The sequence below is a fragment of the Trichomycterus rosablanca genome, chromosome 1 (assembly GCF_030014385.1).
Source record: "Trichomycterus rosablanca isolate fTriRos1 chromosome 1, fTriRos1.hap1, whole genome shotgun sequence".
In the NCBI taxonomy this organism is placed as follows: Eukaryota; Metazoa; Chordata; class Actinopteri; order Siluriformes; family Trichomycteridae; genus Trichomycterus; species Trichomycterus rosablanca.
The window spans coordinates 6,839,856-6,851,814 of NC_085988.1; the positions used below are offsets into that span (position 1 = coordinate 6,839,856).

General features: G+C 39.2%; 1 long non-coding RNA gene and 1 gene segment (V, D, J or C); one reads left to right on the plus strand and one right to left on the minus strand.

Annotated features, from left to right (window-relative positions):
* Nucleotides 1-7,781: 7,781 nt before the first annotated feature.
* Nucleotides 7,782-8,302, minus strand: LOC134317642 (immunoglobulin kappa variable 3-11-like). The segment is given in 2 exon segments: nucleotides 7,782-8,137; nucleotides 8,244-8,302. Coding segments are annotated over 2 exon segments (408 nt in total).
* Nucleotides 8,303-8,455: 153 nt separating this feature from the next.
* On the plus strand, nucleotides 8,456-10,496 carry LOC134318024 (uncharacterized). The gene is made up of 2 exons (XR_010013319.1): nucleotides 8,456-8,536; nucleotides 10,022-10,496. It is a non-coding gene; the product is annotated as an uncharacterized LOC134318024 (long non-coding RNA).
* The last annotated feature ends 1,463 nt before the right edge of the window (nucleotides 10,497-11,959 follow it).

Here is an 11,959-nt window from a genome sequence, read left to right on the forward strand (position 1 = left end):
AACCATGGCCAAGACCAAAGAGCAGTCGAAGGACACCAGGAAGAAAATTGTAGACCTGCACCAGGCTGGGAAGAGTGAATCTACAATAGGCAAGCAGGTTGGTGTGAATAAATCAACTGTGGCAGCAATTGTAAGAAAATGGAATACATACAAGACCATTGATAATCTTCCTCGATCTGGGGCCCCACGCAAGATCTCATCCCGTGGGGTCAAAATGATCATGAGAACGGTGAGCAAAAATCCCAGAACTACACGGAGGGACCTGATGAATGACCTGCAGAGAGCTGAGACCAAAGTAACAAAGGCTACCATCAGTAACACACTACGCCGAGAGGGACTCAAATCCTGCAGTGCCAGGCGTGTCCCCCTGCTTAAGCCAGTACATGTCCAGGCCCGTCTGAAGTTTGCCAGAGAGCATATGGATGATCCAGAAGAGGATTGGGAGAATATCATGTGGTCAGATGAAACCAAAATGGAACTTTTTGGTAAAAACTCAACTTGTCGTGTTTGGAGGAAGAAGAATGCTGAGTTGCATCCAAAGAACACCATACCTTCTGTGAAGCATGGGGGTGGAAACATCATGCTTTGGGGCTGTTTTTCTGCAAAGGGGACAGGACGACTGATCCGTGTTAAGGGAAGAATGAACGGGGCCATGTATCGTGAGATTTTAAGCCAAAACCTCCTTCCATCAGTGAGAGCATTGAAGATGGAACGTGGCTGGGTCTTCCAGCATGACAATGATCCCAAACACACCGCTCGGGCAACGAAGGAGTGGCTCCGTAAAAAGCATTTCAAGGTCCTGGAGTGGCCTAGCCAGTCTCCAGACCTCAACTCCATAGAAAATTTATGGAGTCCGTGTTGCCCAGCGACAGCGCCAAAACATCACTGCTCTAGAGGAGATCTGCATGGAGGAATGGGCCAAAATACCAGCTACAGTGTGTGCAAACCTGGTGAAGATCTATGTGGTCCCAGAAACATCATCTATGTGGTCTCATCTATGTGGTCCTAGGAACATCATCTAGTCTTCACTTGGGGACATCATACAGTTGCGTTGACCCAAGGATGTAATTATTTCATGTTAACACTAGAATTGTACATTTAATAATAACAGTAGCAGCAAAGTTCTGGAACTTATATTTTAGCTTTAATGACACAGTAAGCTAGTTAGCATCTTATGTGGTCCCAGGAACTTAAACCAGTCTTTAAAAATATATTTCATCACTTTAAACTATATAACTTTCTGGTGGGGTAAATCAAATATCCTCATGGGCCAACTTTGGGCAGCCCTGTTGTAGACAGTATAGTGCATTTGGTGTTATTTACACTGTTTTAAAACTTACCACCATCTTAAAAACACCTTCCACTTTGTAGTTTGTACCCAACACTAATCTGGTTAAGGCACAGAATTTAGGGACTAAGTTTTAGTACTTTATAGCAATTTGTTAAATCATTTTGCTTTTGTCCAAAGGTTCAGAAAGAAGATCTCCCTGAGGAGCTTAGAGAGCAAAGACCAAAAAATGCCAAGACTAAAATGAGCATCTTCACTGCCCTCAGTGAAGGGGAGGCTACTGATTTGGCCCCTGGGATTGGGAGCTATGCTTGGGCGTCATGTGGACCTGTACTTGAGTGCGGGACAGAGTATTTAAAGACGAGGCAGAGGCTACAAAGTAAGTTGTTAGTATGGATTTATCCTGCCTGTAAGTATTAAAAATATTGCTGCTACTGCTGTCTATAAATCTACCCATATTAAAAATGATATAACTGTTAATTAGTACTGTTCTATCACTTCTTTATATTAAAATATGTTTCTCTCTGTTCTTTCTCAGGAATACACTCTGCACAATTCAGCAAACACTGAGGGAAAAACTGGGAGATTAATCACCTTTTAGTCTTCTTACACATACATTTGGACCACAGGCAGTTGACACAATCCAAGTACATTTCTGTTCAGAACAATATTTCATGGAAAACAACAGATACAAACACATTAAAATCTTTGCCATACAGAAGACACTTAGACTCTATAGTTTGAAATAACTACACAAAAGGGCATAACAAAAATGGGGTCAAGTGATGCTACACGAAAATGAAAGTTCATGTTAAATTCACTACTTAGCTAATTTTATTAGGTTATGTTCTTATCTACTTGCATTGTCATTCAGTTTTTAATCAGTTTTCTTCTAAACATGCTTTCTATATTTCCGTTTCATATTTTTTGCCTTGTGTGGAAATGATGGCCTAATTTTTCTGGTCAGATTATCAGTTACTGCTGGAAACACACCTGTAGCCTTGCTGACATTTATGACCGTGTCATGTAGTATTTCAATTTGATGTCTAATGTGCTGAGGAACAGTTTGCCACTCTTGCACAGTCTCACATCTCATTTAATCTCTGCATTAGTGTTGTAGTGCTATGTGCTGCTGTTTCACTGGATTGGAATAAAGTACTGTTTTGAGAGAGAGTAGGTGTATTTGTTGTTCTTGTGACACCAAATCTGGACATACTGTTTGGAAGTGACCCTCTTTTTCATTGTGCTCACTGTAAATGCGCTGCACAATTACTTTGTGGCTCAACCAATCATTTTTTATCTTAAATGACGTGTAAACCTTAAATCTTGAAATCTTATAGCTTTCATCACAGGTGTTTCCTGACCAGATATAATAGAATATGTAGTATCCCTCGTCCTTGTGACATGCTGAATTTGTTTTTCTGAAGGTTGTCAAAGTTTCAATTGTTGCTTCTATGAACATCCCATGATCCTCTTCTTTCTTCAAGAGATGTACATTAACTGTGATATGCTTGTTTCCTTTTCTCCTCACGCAGCACCGTTTTCTTAATGCAGTCCTCCATTATTCACCATTTCCTGAGTGGAGAGATTAATTAATTAATTTATTTATTCACTAAATCTATCATGCATGGATATATTTATCATTTTGGGGGAGTAAGGGCATTAAATAAACAGATTTTTCATACATTCATTTCAAATCCATATGGGAATAAATAAGATGCAGGTTTCTTACTGTAGTGAAAAACCTAAAATATCAGTTCCAGAACTGCAGGTAATATAAAATGTACTGCTTCTGCATTAACATTAAATAATGAAATACCTGGGTATGATGTCTCCAGGTCAAAAGTGGATGATGTTCCTAAGACTACAAAGTATGCTTACTAGCTTACTGTGATGCAAAAGCTATCAGTTCCAGCACTTTGCTAGTAATGTTAAAATTAAAAGTACTGCTCCTGGATTAACATAAAATACGAATACCTGGGCCAACACAACTATATTGTGTCCTCAGGTTAAGACTGGATGATGTTCCTGGGGACTGCAAATTTGATAGCTAGCTTACAGTGTTATTAAAGCTAAAATATCACTTCCAGAATTTTGCAACTGTTAATATCAAATTTACTCCTCCTGGGTAAACATAAAATAATGAAATGCCCAGGTCCATACAACTGTGTGATGTTCCCGGGTCAAGACTAGATGATGTTCCTGGGACCACATAGATAATGTTCCTGGGACCACATAGATGCATAGGTCGGCTAACTATGCTAGCTATCTAGCTAGGTAATGGGTATGCAAGCTAAAAGATCCAGCAACTGTGTTACTTTTTAGTATTTGTTGGAAATCATTGTTCCAAGCAAAATTTTAACAGTGTGAAAGCATTAAATAAATTTCTCAGATTTACCATTAGGTTAGCCAGCTAGCTTAACTAGCTAGCATAGCAAAAGTTATGAGAGATTAGCCAAGCCAAGGCTACAATATCTAAAATATTATTCTGTGTAAGAAAAACCAGTACTACTACATGTTAAAAGCATGTACAGTATAACAAGAAACTTCTAAAAGAAATATCTTACCTTCTGCAGGGGATTCAGTGGCACGGAGCTTCTCTGGTTCAGGTTAAAAATAAAAAAATAGAAAGGCCCGGCAAATGTGGTGATGTCATAGCAGCTAGTTTGTGATTGGTTGAACAATTTCAATTTAAGCACCTCCCCTGTTGACCCAGGGCCACATCTCACTCTGCAATATCAGGACGTGCCTCTTATTGTTGCCTTTCTGAGGTTTTAGATCTCATTAATGTTTTAATGCTTGTAAGTTGTTCCTTATGTAAAGCACTTTAAATTGCCACTGTGGATGAAAGGTGCTATTCAAATAAACTTGCCTTGCTCTTTGTGAGCTTCTACTAGACATGATTTCTTACAACTAAAACTAAATTCATTATTTTGTGTAATATTGTATAATCAGATCTTCTTTACAACCTGTTAAATGTGTTTATTTGTGGAAAAGCTACTGTAATATCTACTTGAAATTCTGTTAAATCTCTCTAAAATCTTTATGTCCGCAATCATACAGGAATAAAAAATGTTTATAAATATGTTATTCTACCCTCCATTGTTTAAAAATGAACACAAGCCTCAAGATGGCCTTTAGAGCACTTATTTTAAATGTATATAATGTTCTAGTAAAGCTAAATGGATGGACATTTTTACACCAGTCATAAAAACACTGATTTTTTTCTGAATTATTAAACGTAGCTAGCATTACTAGCATTAATGTTGTTAGCAGGTGTAATGTGTTAGGAAGAAGAAGATTGAGTGATTATGCAACACTTCACAAATATGAAAGAATAGAGCTGATAATGTAAGATTTAGTTTTTAGCAGTTGTGCCTCAGCTCCAACACAACCAGTAAAACCAGTACACACAATAATGAAGCAAATGGTGGAGAACATACTGAACCTCTTTATTTACTCTCATGAGATTTTAGGCTCAGAATAATCAGCACTAAATCTATAAAGCTTCATGTTATTCACATCTGAGCAAAACCTCCAAACTACTAACTCTGTAGAGACCAAAACTAACATCATAAACCAGCTTCTGAGAGAGAAACAACAAAATCAAATGTTTAAAACTAAATAAGTCATAATATTTTTCTCTTTTTTTATTATTATTATTTCTTGTTTAATGTGGTTGTAACTTGTAGCTCCTCAATTTAGCATCAAGTCACAAACCAACTGAATGAAACAGCACATGGAGATAAAGTAGTTTCTACTAGATGAGCTCCAGCTGCTGATTGTTAGCTGTAATCAGGTGAAGTTCAATCCTATTGGTTGGGTATGAAGGTGTGCACCAATCAATGCAGGAGTTACCACCTCCAGACCCGCCCCCAATCCCAACCAAAGCCAGCAGCTCTGTTCAAAAACTCCTACTGCCCCAGTATATACTGCATACTAATCCTATAGTAGTGTGTACTATAGTATGCAGTATGATTAAACTGAACCATCTTCTGGTTTACTGCTTCATCTTGGAACTTGCTGTCAGTTCAATTCTCTTTTAAGAGTTCTTCTAAACTCAAGTCCTCTCAGTTTTAGAGCTTCTGTTGTTAATATGATCTGAATATTCTGTATTTTCTACACTTTGGTTAAAAGATTATTAAGATCAGGATGAAGTGGTTGTTATTATGTTAATAATAATAAAGCTTGTATTTAGGAGAAGTAGTGAGTGAGTGAGGTGTTTCCTGTACAGAGTGAATGATTGTACTGTATCACATCCTCCCCCTCAGCACCTGCAGTCGGTCCCAGCTGCAGCAATGCAGTTACTGTACACTTCCACTCACCCAGGTTTTTGTACCACCATATAACACTGTGTGAAGACGTGGCTACCACTGATAACATGAAAGCTCTGACAGTAATAATCTCCTGCATCTCCAGTCTCAATTCTACTGATGGTCAGAGTGAAGTCAGATCCAGATCCACTGCCACTGAAACGATCTGGAATACCTGATGCTCTGCTGTTAGTAATATATATCAAGAGTTTAGGAGCTTCTCCAGGTTTCTGCTGATACCAGGCTAAATAATATTGACTAGAACTATATCGTGCAGCATCAGAACTGGTTTTACAGTTGATGGTGACTGAAGCTCCTGGATCAACATGTTTTACTGCAGGACTCTGAGTCACAGTCACCTGACCTCTGGATCCTGAAAACAATAAGAAGAATAAAGACGTTCACTACATAAAGAACCATGTGGAGTTTGAAGTTCATATAGTGGATCTTCTCCACATGGCAGAGCCTCCTCACCAGTAGAACATAAAGCATCGTGTTACCTTGAGTGCAGAGAGCCAGTGTGCAGATGAAGATGGATATGAAGGTCATGGTTGATGTGGGTGAAGATGCTGGTCAGCAGCTCTCAGTCATGAAGTGTTAAACTCACAGAGCTTTAAACACTGACAGAGCACTGAAGCATGTAGTGTGTGTGTGTGTGTGTGTGTGTGTGTGTGTGTGTGTGTGTGTGTGTGTGTGTGTGTGTGTGTGTGTGTGTGTGTGTGTGGAATCACTGGAGTGGAACAGTGTGAATGTGTCACTCAGAGATGCAATACTGCCACCTTATGGTGAAAGAACAATCAGCTGCTACATATGGAAGTATCTCCTGTACTGTCTCTTATTCTCCCTTTATTTACTATAGTAATTGTGACCTGCACTCATGTACTCAGTATTTAGGAGGGGTGTCCACATAATTTAAAATACTCCATATGATCTAAATAAAGACAGAAGATAGTTTTATATAAAAGTTGTAATAAATGATCAGAAAGAGTTACAAGGTTTAGCTGAACTGAGCTGGAACTGAGATGCTGGTCTGTGGAACAAACAGACCATTTTAACCATCAACAGCAGAAACTGGAACCAGTCAGTATTTCATCTTAAATATTCTGTAGAATCCTCATGATCATCTGATCATCAGCTATCATTTTATATTGGTGAGAACTGGTTATGTTTAAAACCACATCAAATGATGATCAGCTTTTATTTTCAGAGTACAGAGAGTGTAGATGAAGATCCTCCTCCTCCTCCTCATATCCACTATTAGGTGAATCTACCATATGTTCACATTGTAGGTATACTGTTACTGACTGTAGCTCATCTGTAATTCTGCACAGTGTTACGTGTTCAGTGATTTATGGGGTAGAAAGGAATCGATTCAATCATGAAACGACCAATCAGGAGATTTGATCTAAGTGATGAATCGTTCTCAGCACATTTTATTGTTTGTATGAACTGATACTTGAATTGATCAGACCGAACACTATATGACCAAAAGTATGTGGACACCCCTCCTAATTATTAGGTTAATGTGTTTCAGCCACACTCACTGCTAACAGGTGTATTAAACCAGTTATATAAATGATATGCTTATAGCTTCGTGGCAACAGTTTAGGGAAGGACCCTTCCTGTTTGAGCATGACTATGTCCCTGTGCACAAAGCAAGATCCATAAAGACGTGATATGACGAGGAACTCTAGTGTCCTGATCTAAACCCTACTGAACACATTTGGACTGAATTGAAACATCAATTGTGAGGCAGGTTTTCATGTCCAGCATCAGAACCTGACGTCTTGTGAAAAAACTTTCCAGATGAGTGAAAGCTGTTAGACCTGCAAATTAGGGGGGAGGTTTTATGGGAACATGGATTTGGACTGGGATTTCCAACAAGCACATGGTCAGGTGTCCACATACTTTTGGCCCTATATTGTATTTTACATTCACTGTAATCACATCTATCTGAATGTACATAACATGTCATGATGGTTTCATTCATATCATCTCTTCTAGCACTGCTGCTTCATCTCAAACCTTCATTCTACTAGTGAGATGTTCCATGTGCTGATGAGAATCCCTGTTCATTCATGCTCAGGAACATGCTCAGTACTGTAGTGCTTTGTAGATGATGATGTTCAGTGGAGTGCAGCTTTAGCATCTCTGCAGATGTTCTCAGATCAGTGTGTGTTTCAGAGAACTTCCTCTACAGCTGAGGGAGGTTTTTGTACCAGTAAATAACACTGTGTGAATGGATAGCTTTGACGCTGCTGACAGTAATAATCTCCTGCATCTTCAGCCTGGACTCCAGTGATTTTTAGAGTAAATTCTGTACCAGATCCACTTCCACTAAAACGTTCAGGAATTCCAGACTGACGACCAGTTGCATCATAGATCAGAAATTTAGGAGCTTCTCCAGGTTTCAGCTGGTACCACTGGATGAGGCTACTAATGCCCTGACTGGCTCTGCAGTTGATGGTAACAGTTTGTCCTGGAGAAACCGAGTGAGATCCTGGAGTCTGAGTCATGATGATTTCTCCAAACGACTCTAAAGAGAAGAAGAGAGAAAAGTTGAAGGTGATAAAGAGACGGTGATGGTGAGCGCTGATGTTGGAGGACTGATATGAAGATAGTAAATAAACAGTGAATCTCACGTTGAGTGAGGAGGCCGAGTGTATTCAGCAGTAGAATCAGAACCTTCATCATTGTGCTGCGTCTCAGTGACTCTGAAAGTCCTGAACCCAGTCTGATCAGAACTACAGCTCTTATAGTGTGTGTGTGTGTGTGTGTGTGTGTGTGTGTGTGTGTGTGTGTGTGTGTGTGTGTGTGTGTGTGTGTGTGTGTGTGTGGAATCACTGGAGTGGAACAGAGGTTTTTGTACGACGGCTTCATTGGAATGTATCACTGTGCTACACTTTTGGTGGAGGAACCAAACTCATTGTAAAAAGTAAGTAGTTTTATTTCTTCTAAAGTAAAACATATTTTTAAATTATTAGTAACAATAAATATACAGTAACTAATATTTAGTAATTGTGTATGTCTATTGACGGCTGAATATTAAAGACTGAATAAATGTGCAGGTGTTTTTGATGGTAAATATAAAGCTGCTCTCTGGTTGATAAAGTTTGGTGTAAACTGGTACGAGTGACTGGTGCTGATGTAAAATCCAGACGAATGCTGCTGTGTGTTTGTGCTAAACAATGAATATTTCTGTAATCAGCTACAGTCATGTGAAAAAGTTAGGACACCCCAACAGAACTTTTGTCTTTTTGAACATATTTAAAAATAATCAACAGTTGAGCTTCATGTGAACAGTACTGAGAGATTGAGGTTATATATTTGATATATTTTATATATTTGAGCACAACATGTCTTCTGTTACTGTGCCCAAATAATTCAACTTTGGATTCATCTGTCCAAAGTACATCGTTTCAGAAGTCCTGGTCTTTGTCTCGGTGTTTCTTTGGTAAACTTTAGTCTTACCCTATTTTGACAGCAAGGGTTTACTTCTTGCACACCATGAAAATCAAACATGTGCAGTCTCTTTCTGATGGTAAATGTATGTACCTTGACATCAGCTGTGGCAAGAGCTCCTGTAGGTCCTGTGATGACATTGTAGGATTATTGGATTTTTGACACATCTTGTGGTCTGGTCTTGGGCTGAACTTGCTAGGCTGGACTTACCTAGCCATGTTGGCGGTTGTTTTAAATGTTCTCCACTTGTAAATTATTTTCTAATTGTTTTAAAATATTTTTAAGTCCCTTCCCAGACTCATATGCATCTACAAGCTTCTTTCTGAAGGCCTCAGAAAGCTCTTTAGATCTCACCATGGTGATACCACTCACTTCAACAATCAAGAGGAAACCAAACTAATGTCTGAGCTTTAAATAAAACTCCAGTGTTCTCTAACAATGTTCTAATCATTACAGCTGATGTGGTGACCTGATTCTAATTTTAGACATTTTAAGTAGTAATAAATGTGGGGGTGTCCTAACTTTTTCCTCACAATAATATTTATTTTTGTTTATTATACTGTATTTTACAGCTTGTGTTCAAAATTATTTTTTCAATTTTATTTGTTTAATGATATAATCTCCATCTCTCAGTAATATTCAAATGAAGCTCAAATGTCCATTTGTTTAAATATGTTCAAAAAGACAAAAGTTCTCATGGGGTGTCCTAACTTTTTCACATGACTGAACATCTGGTGTTGAATGCTAAAGTAATAAGAGTTGATATTGAATATGTGCTAACAGAAGCTTGCAGATGTTTCTACTGAACTGCAGTGATGTGAGAACAGTGTGCAGCAGCACTGCATTGATGATTGAACACAGATGAAGATTTCCAGTCTGGATGCTTAATAAGCAGTAAGGAGGAAATGATGTGGAAACGTTTCTAAATGGGACTTTTTGTTCTGTTTCTCCTGTACAGCCGGTCCCACGGTGAAGCCGTCCGTGTCTCTGCTCCCTCCCTCCTCTCTGCAGCTGTCTGAGGGATCGGCCTCGCTGCTCTGCCTGCTGTCTGGTTACTCTCCACAGGGGGCGCTGGTGAGCTGGACGGTGGACGGCTCAGTGCTGCAGGACGGGGTGGTGACCGGAGCAGAAGAACAGAAAGGGGGCAGTTGGAGGCGTGGCAGCACCCTGACCCTCAGCACAGCACAGTGGGAAAAGGGGGCGGAGTTTGGCTGTAAGGTCTCTCACGGTGGCGTCGATCATCCCGTCGTATTCAGAAAGAACCAGTGTGAAGGCTAGCAGCTCCCAGATAGAACTGAACATGGAGACACTTCCACATGCTTCTACAATGGAGTTTCAGTTCTACACAATGCTGCATTTCTGTCTTTCCTCTGTTCAGTGTCCTGTTGCTCTTCCTGTAGTTTTGCTGTGCTGAAATAAAGCTTGATTTTGGACATTGTCTGGTCTTTTCTTCTAGTTCATCATCATGATGAGTGTTAGGAGAGAAGATCTTTAGCTGGAGATTCAGTGCTGTGTGTTGTGCTTCAGTGAGTTTGGATGAAGGAAGTTGAACATCTGGTGAAAGTGCTGCTCTATTCTGGGAGAAAGCAGATCACTCAGCCGTCTTCATGCAAATCTCACTTTCACCCCCATGTTCTCTTACTTTAGCTTCTACTCATTATAATTAGCTGATTTTGGTTGGTTGTTGGGGGGCTGGTTTTACTTACTTAAATTAATGCTGCACCCCTTTAGAAATGTGAATAAACACTTGTTGTTGTAACAGTCTGCCACCTATAAATAAATCATGAAGAACCATCACACACACACACACACATTCATGTACTTACTAATGAGTCACGTACTGATGTAATACTGCCACCTTGTGGATGTGTTACATCAAAGTAAATCTAAAAATATGTGGACACCTGACCTGAACAATTTAACCATAGCCATTAATATAGAGTCATAATAACAGGGGAGGTTTTTGACATTTCAGCTGTTTTGGCCAAAGAGCTTTTGTAAAATCAGGCACTGATGTTCAGAACCAAGGTTAAAGGTTAGGGGTGTTGGGGTGGGTAACATTCGGAGGGGAAACAGAACCTGCTGAAGTCAAAGGAGAAAGACAAGTTACCAAAAGTTTATGGACACCTTGATATTTTACCTAACACACATTTACTCTCAAATTAGTGCACTACTTATGGTGGTTAGTACTGTACTCACTATGTAGTATACAGTATCCAATCAGACATGATCTTTTAGCTTTAGCCTTTAGAAACTTAGCATATAGGCTACAATACAGGTCACATGTGCAGTTTTAATATCAGTCTCGGTGTCATTAAAGGCTAAGCACCAGCTAATATTGAAGTTTTAAACACATACATGCATCGAAAGTTGAGTTCCTAACTTGTGATTATTGATAGTTAGAAAACATTTATTTTTTACAAATTCAAGGAATACGGCTTAAAATTCTGTTGTTTTGCGTCGCTCGCGGTCTTCGGAATCTGTCACAGGCGTCGCACGTGTGACGTAGATGGTGGACAACAACTCAAGAAGTTGAATGGAAGGCGATGCAAAATGATTAAAAGGTGTGTTGTGTTTGGCTGCAATAATTCAATTCAACACCAACACCGATTTGATATTATCGCCAAATATAGAAATATTATATATCTAGATAGATATATAGATGAGACAGCTTTAGGACAAATTAAATGCGTGTTTATTGATAAATACTGAACAGAGCAGGAATGCGCTATAAGAATGCGCGTCTTTTCTCTATCTGATCAAAATATGGTATAAATAAAAATAGAATAAAGGCTGAAAGACCTTAAACCTGCGTTATCATGCGCGCTAGAAAAACCAACTTGTTCACCTGATGTGGTTTCAGAGAGGATCTGAGTGGGGTAGTGATGTTCCCCTC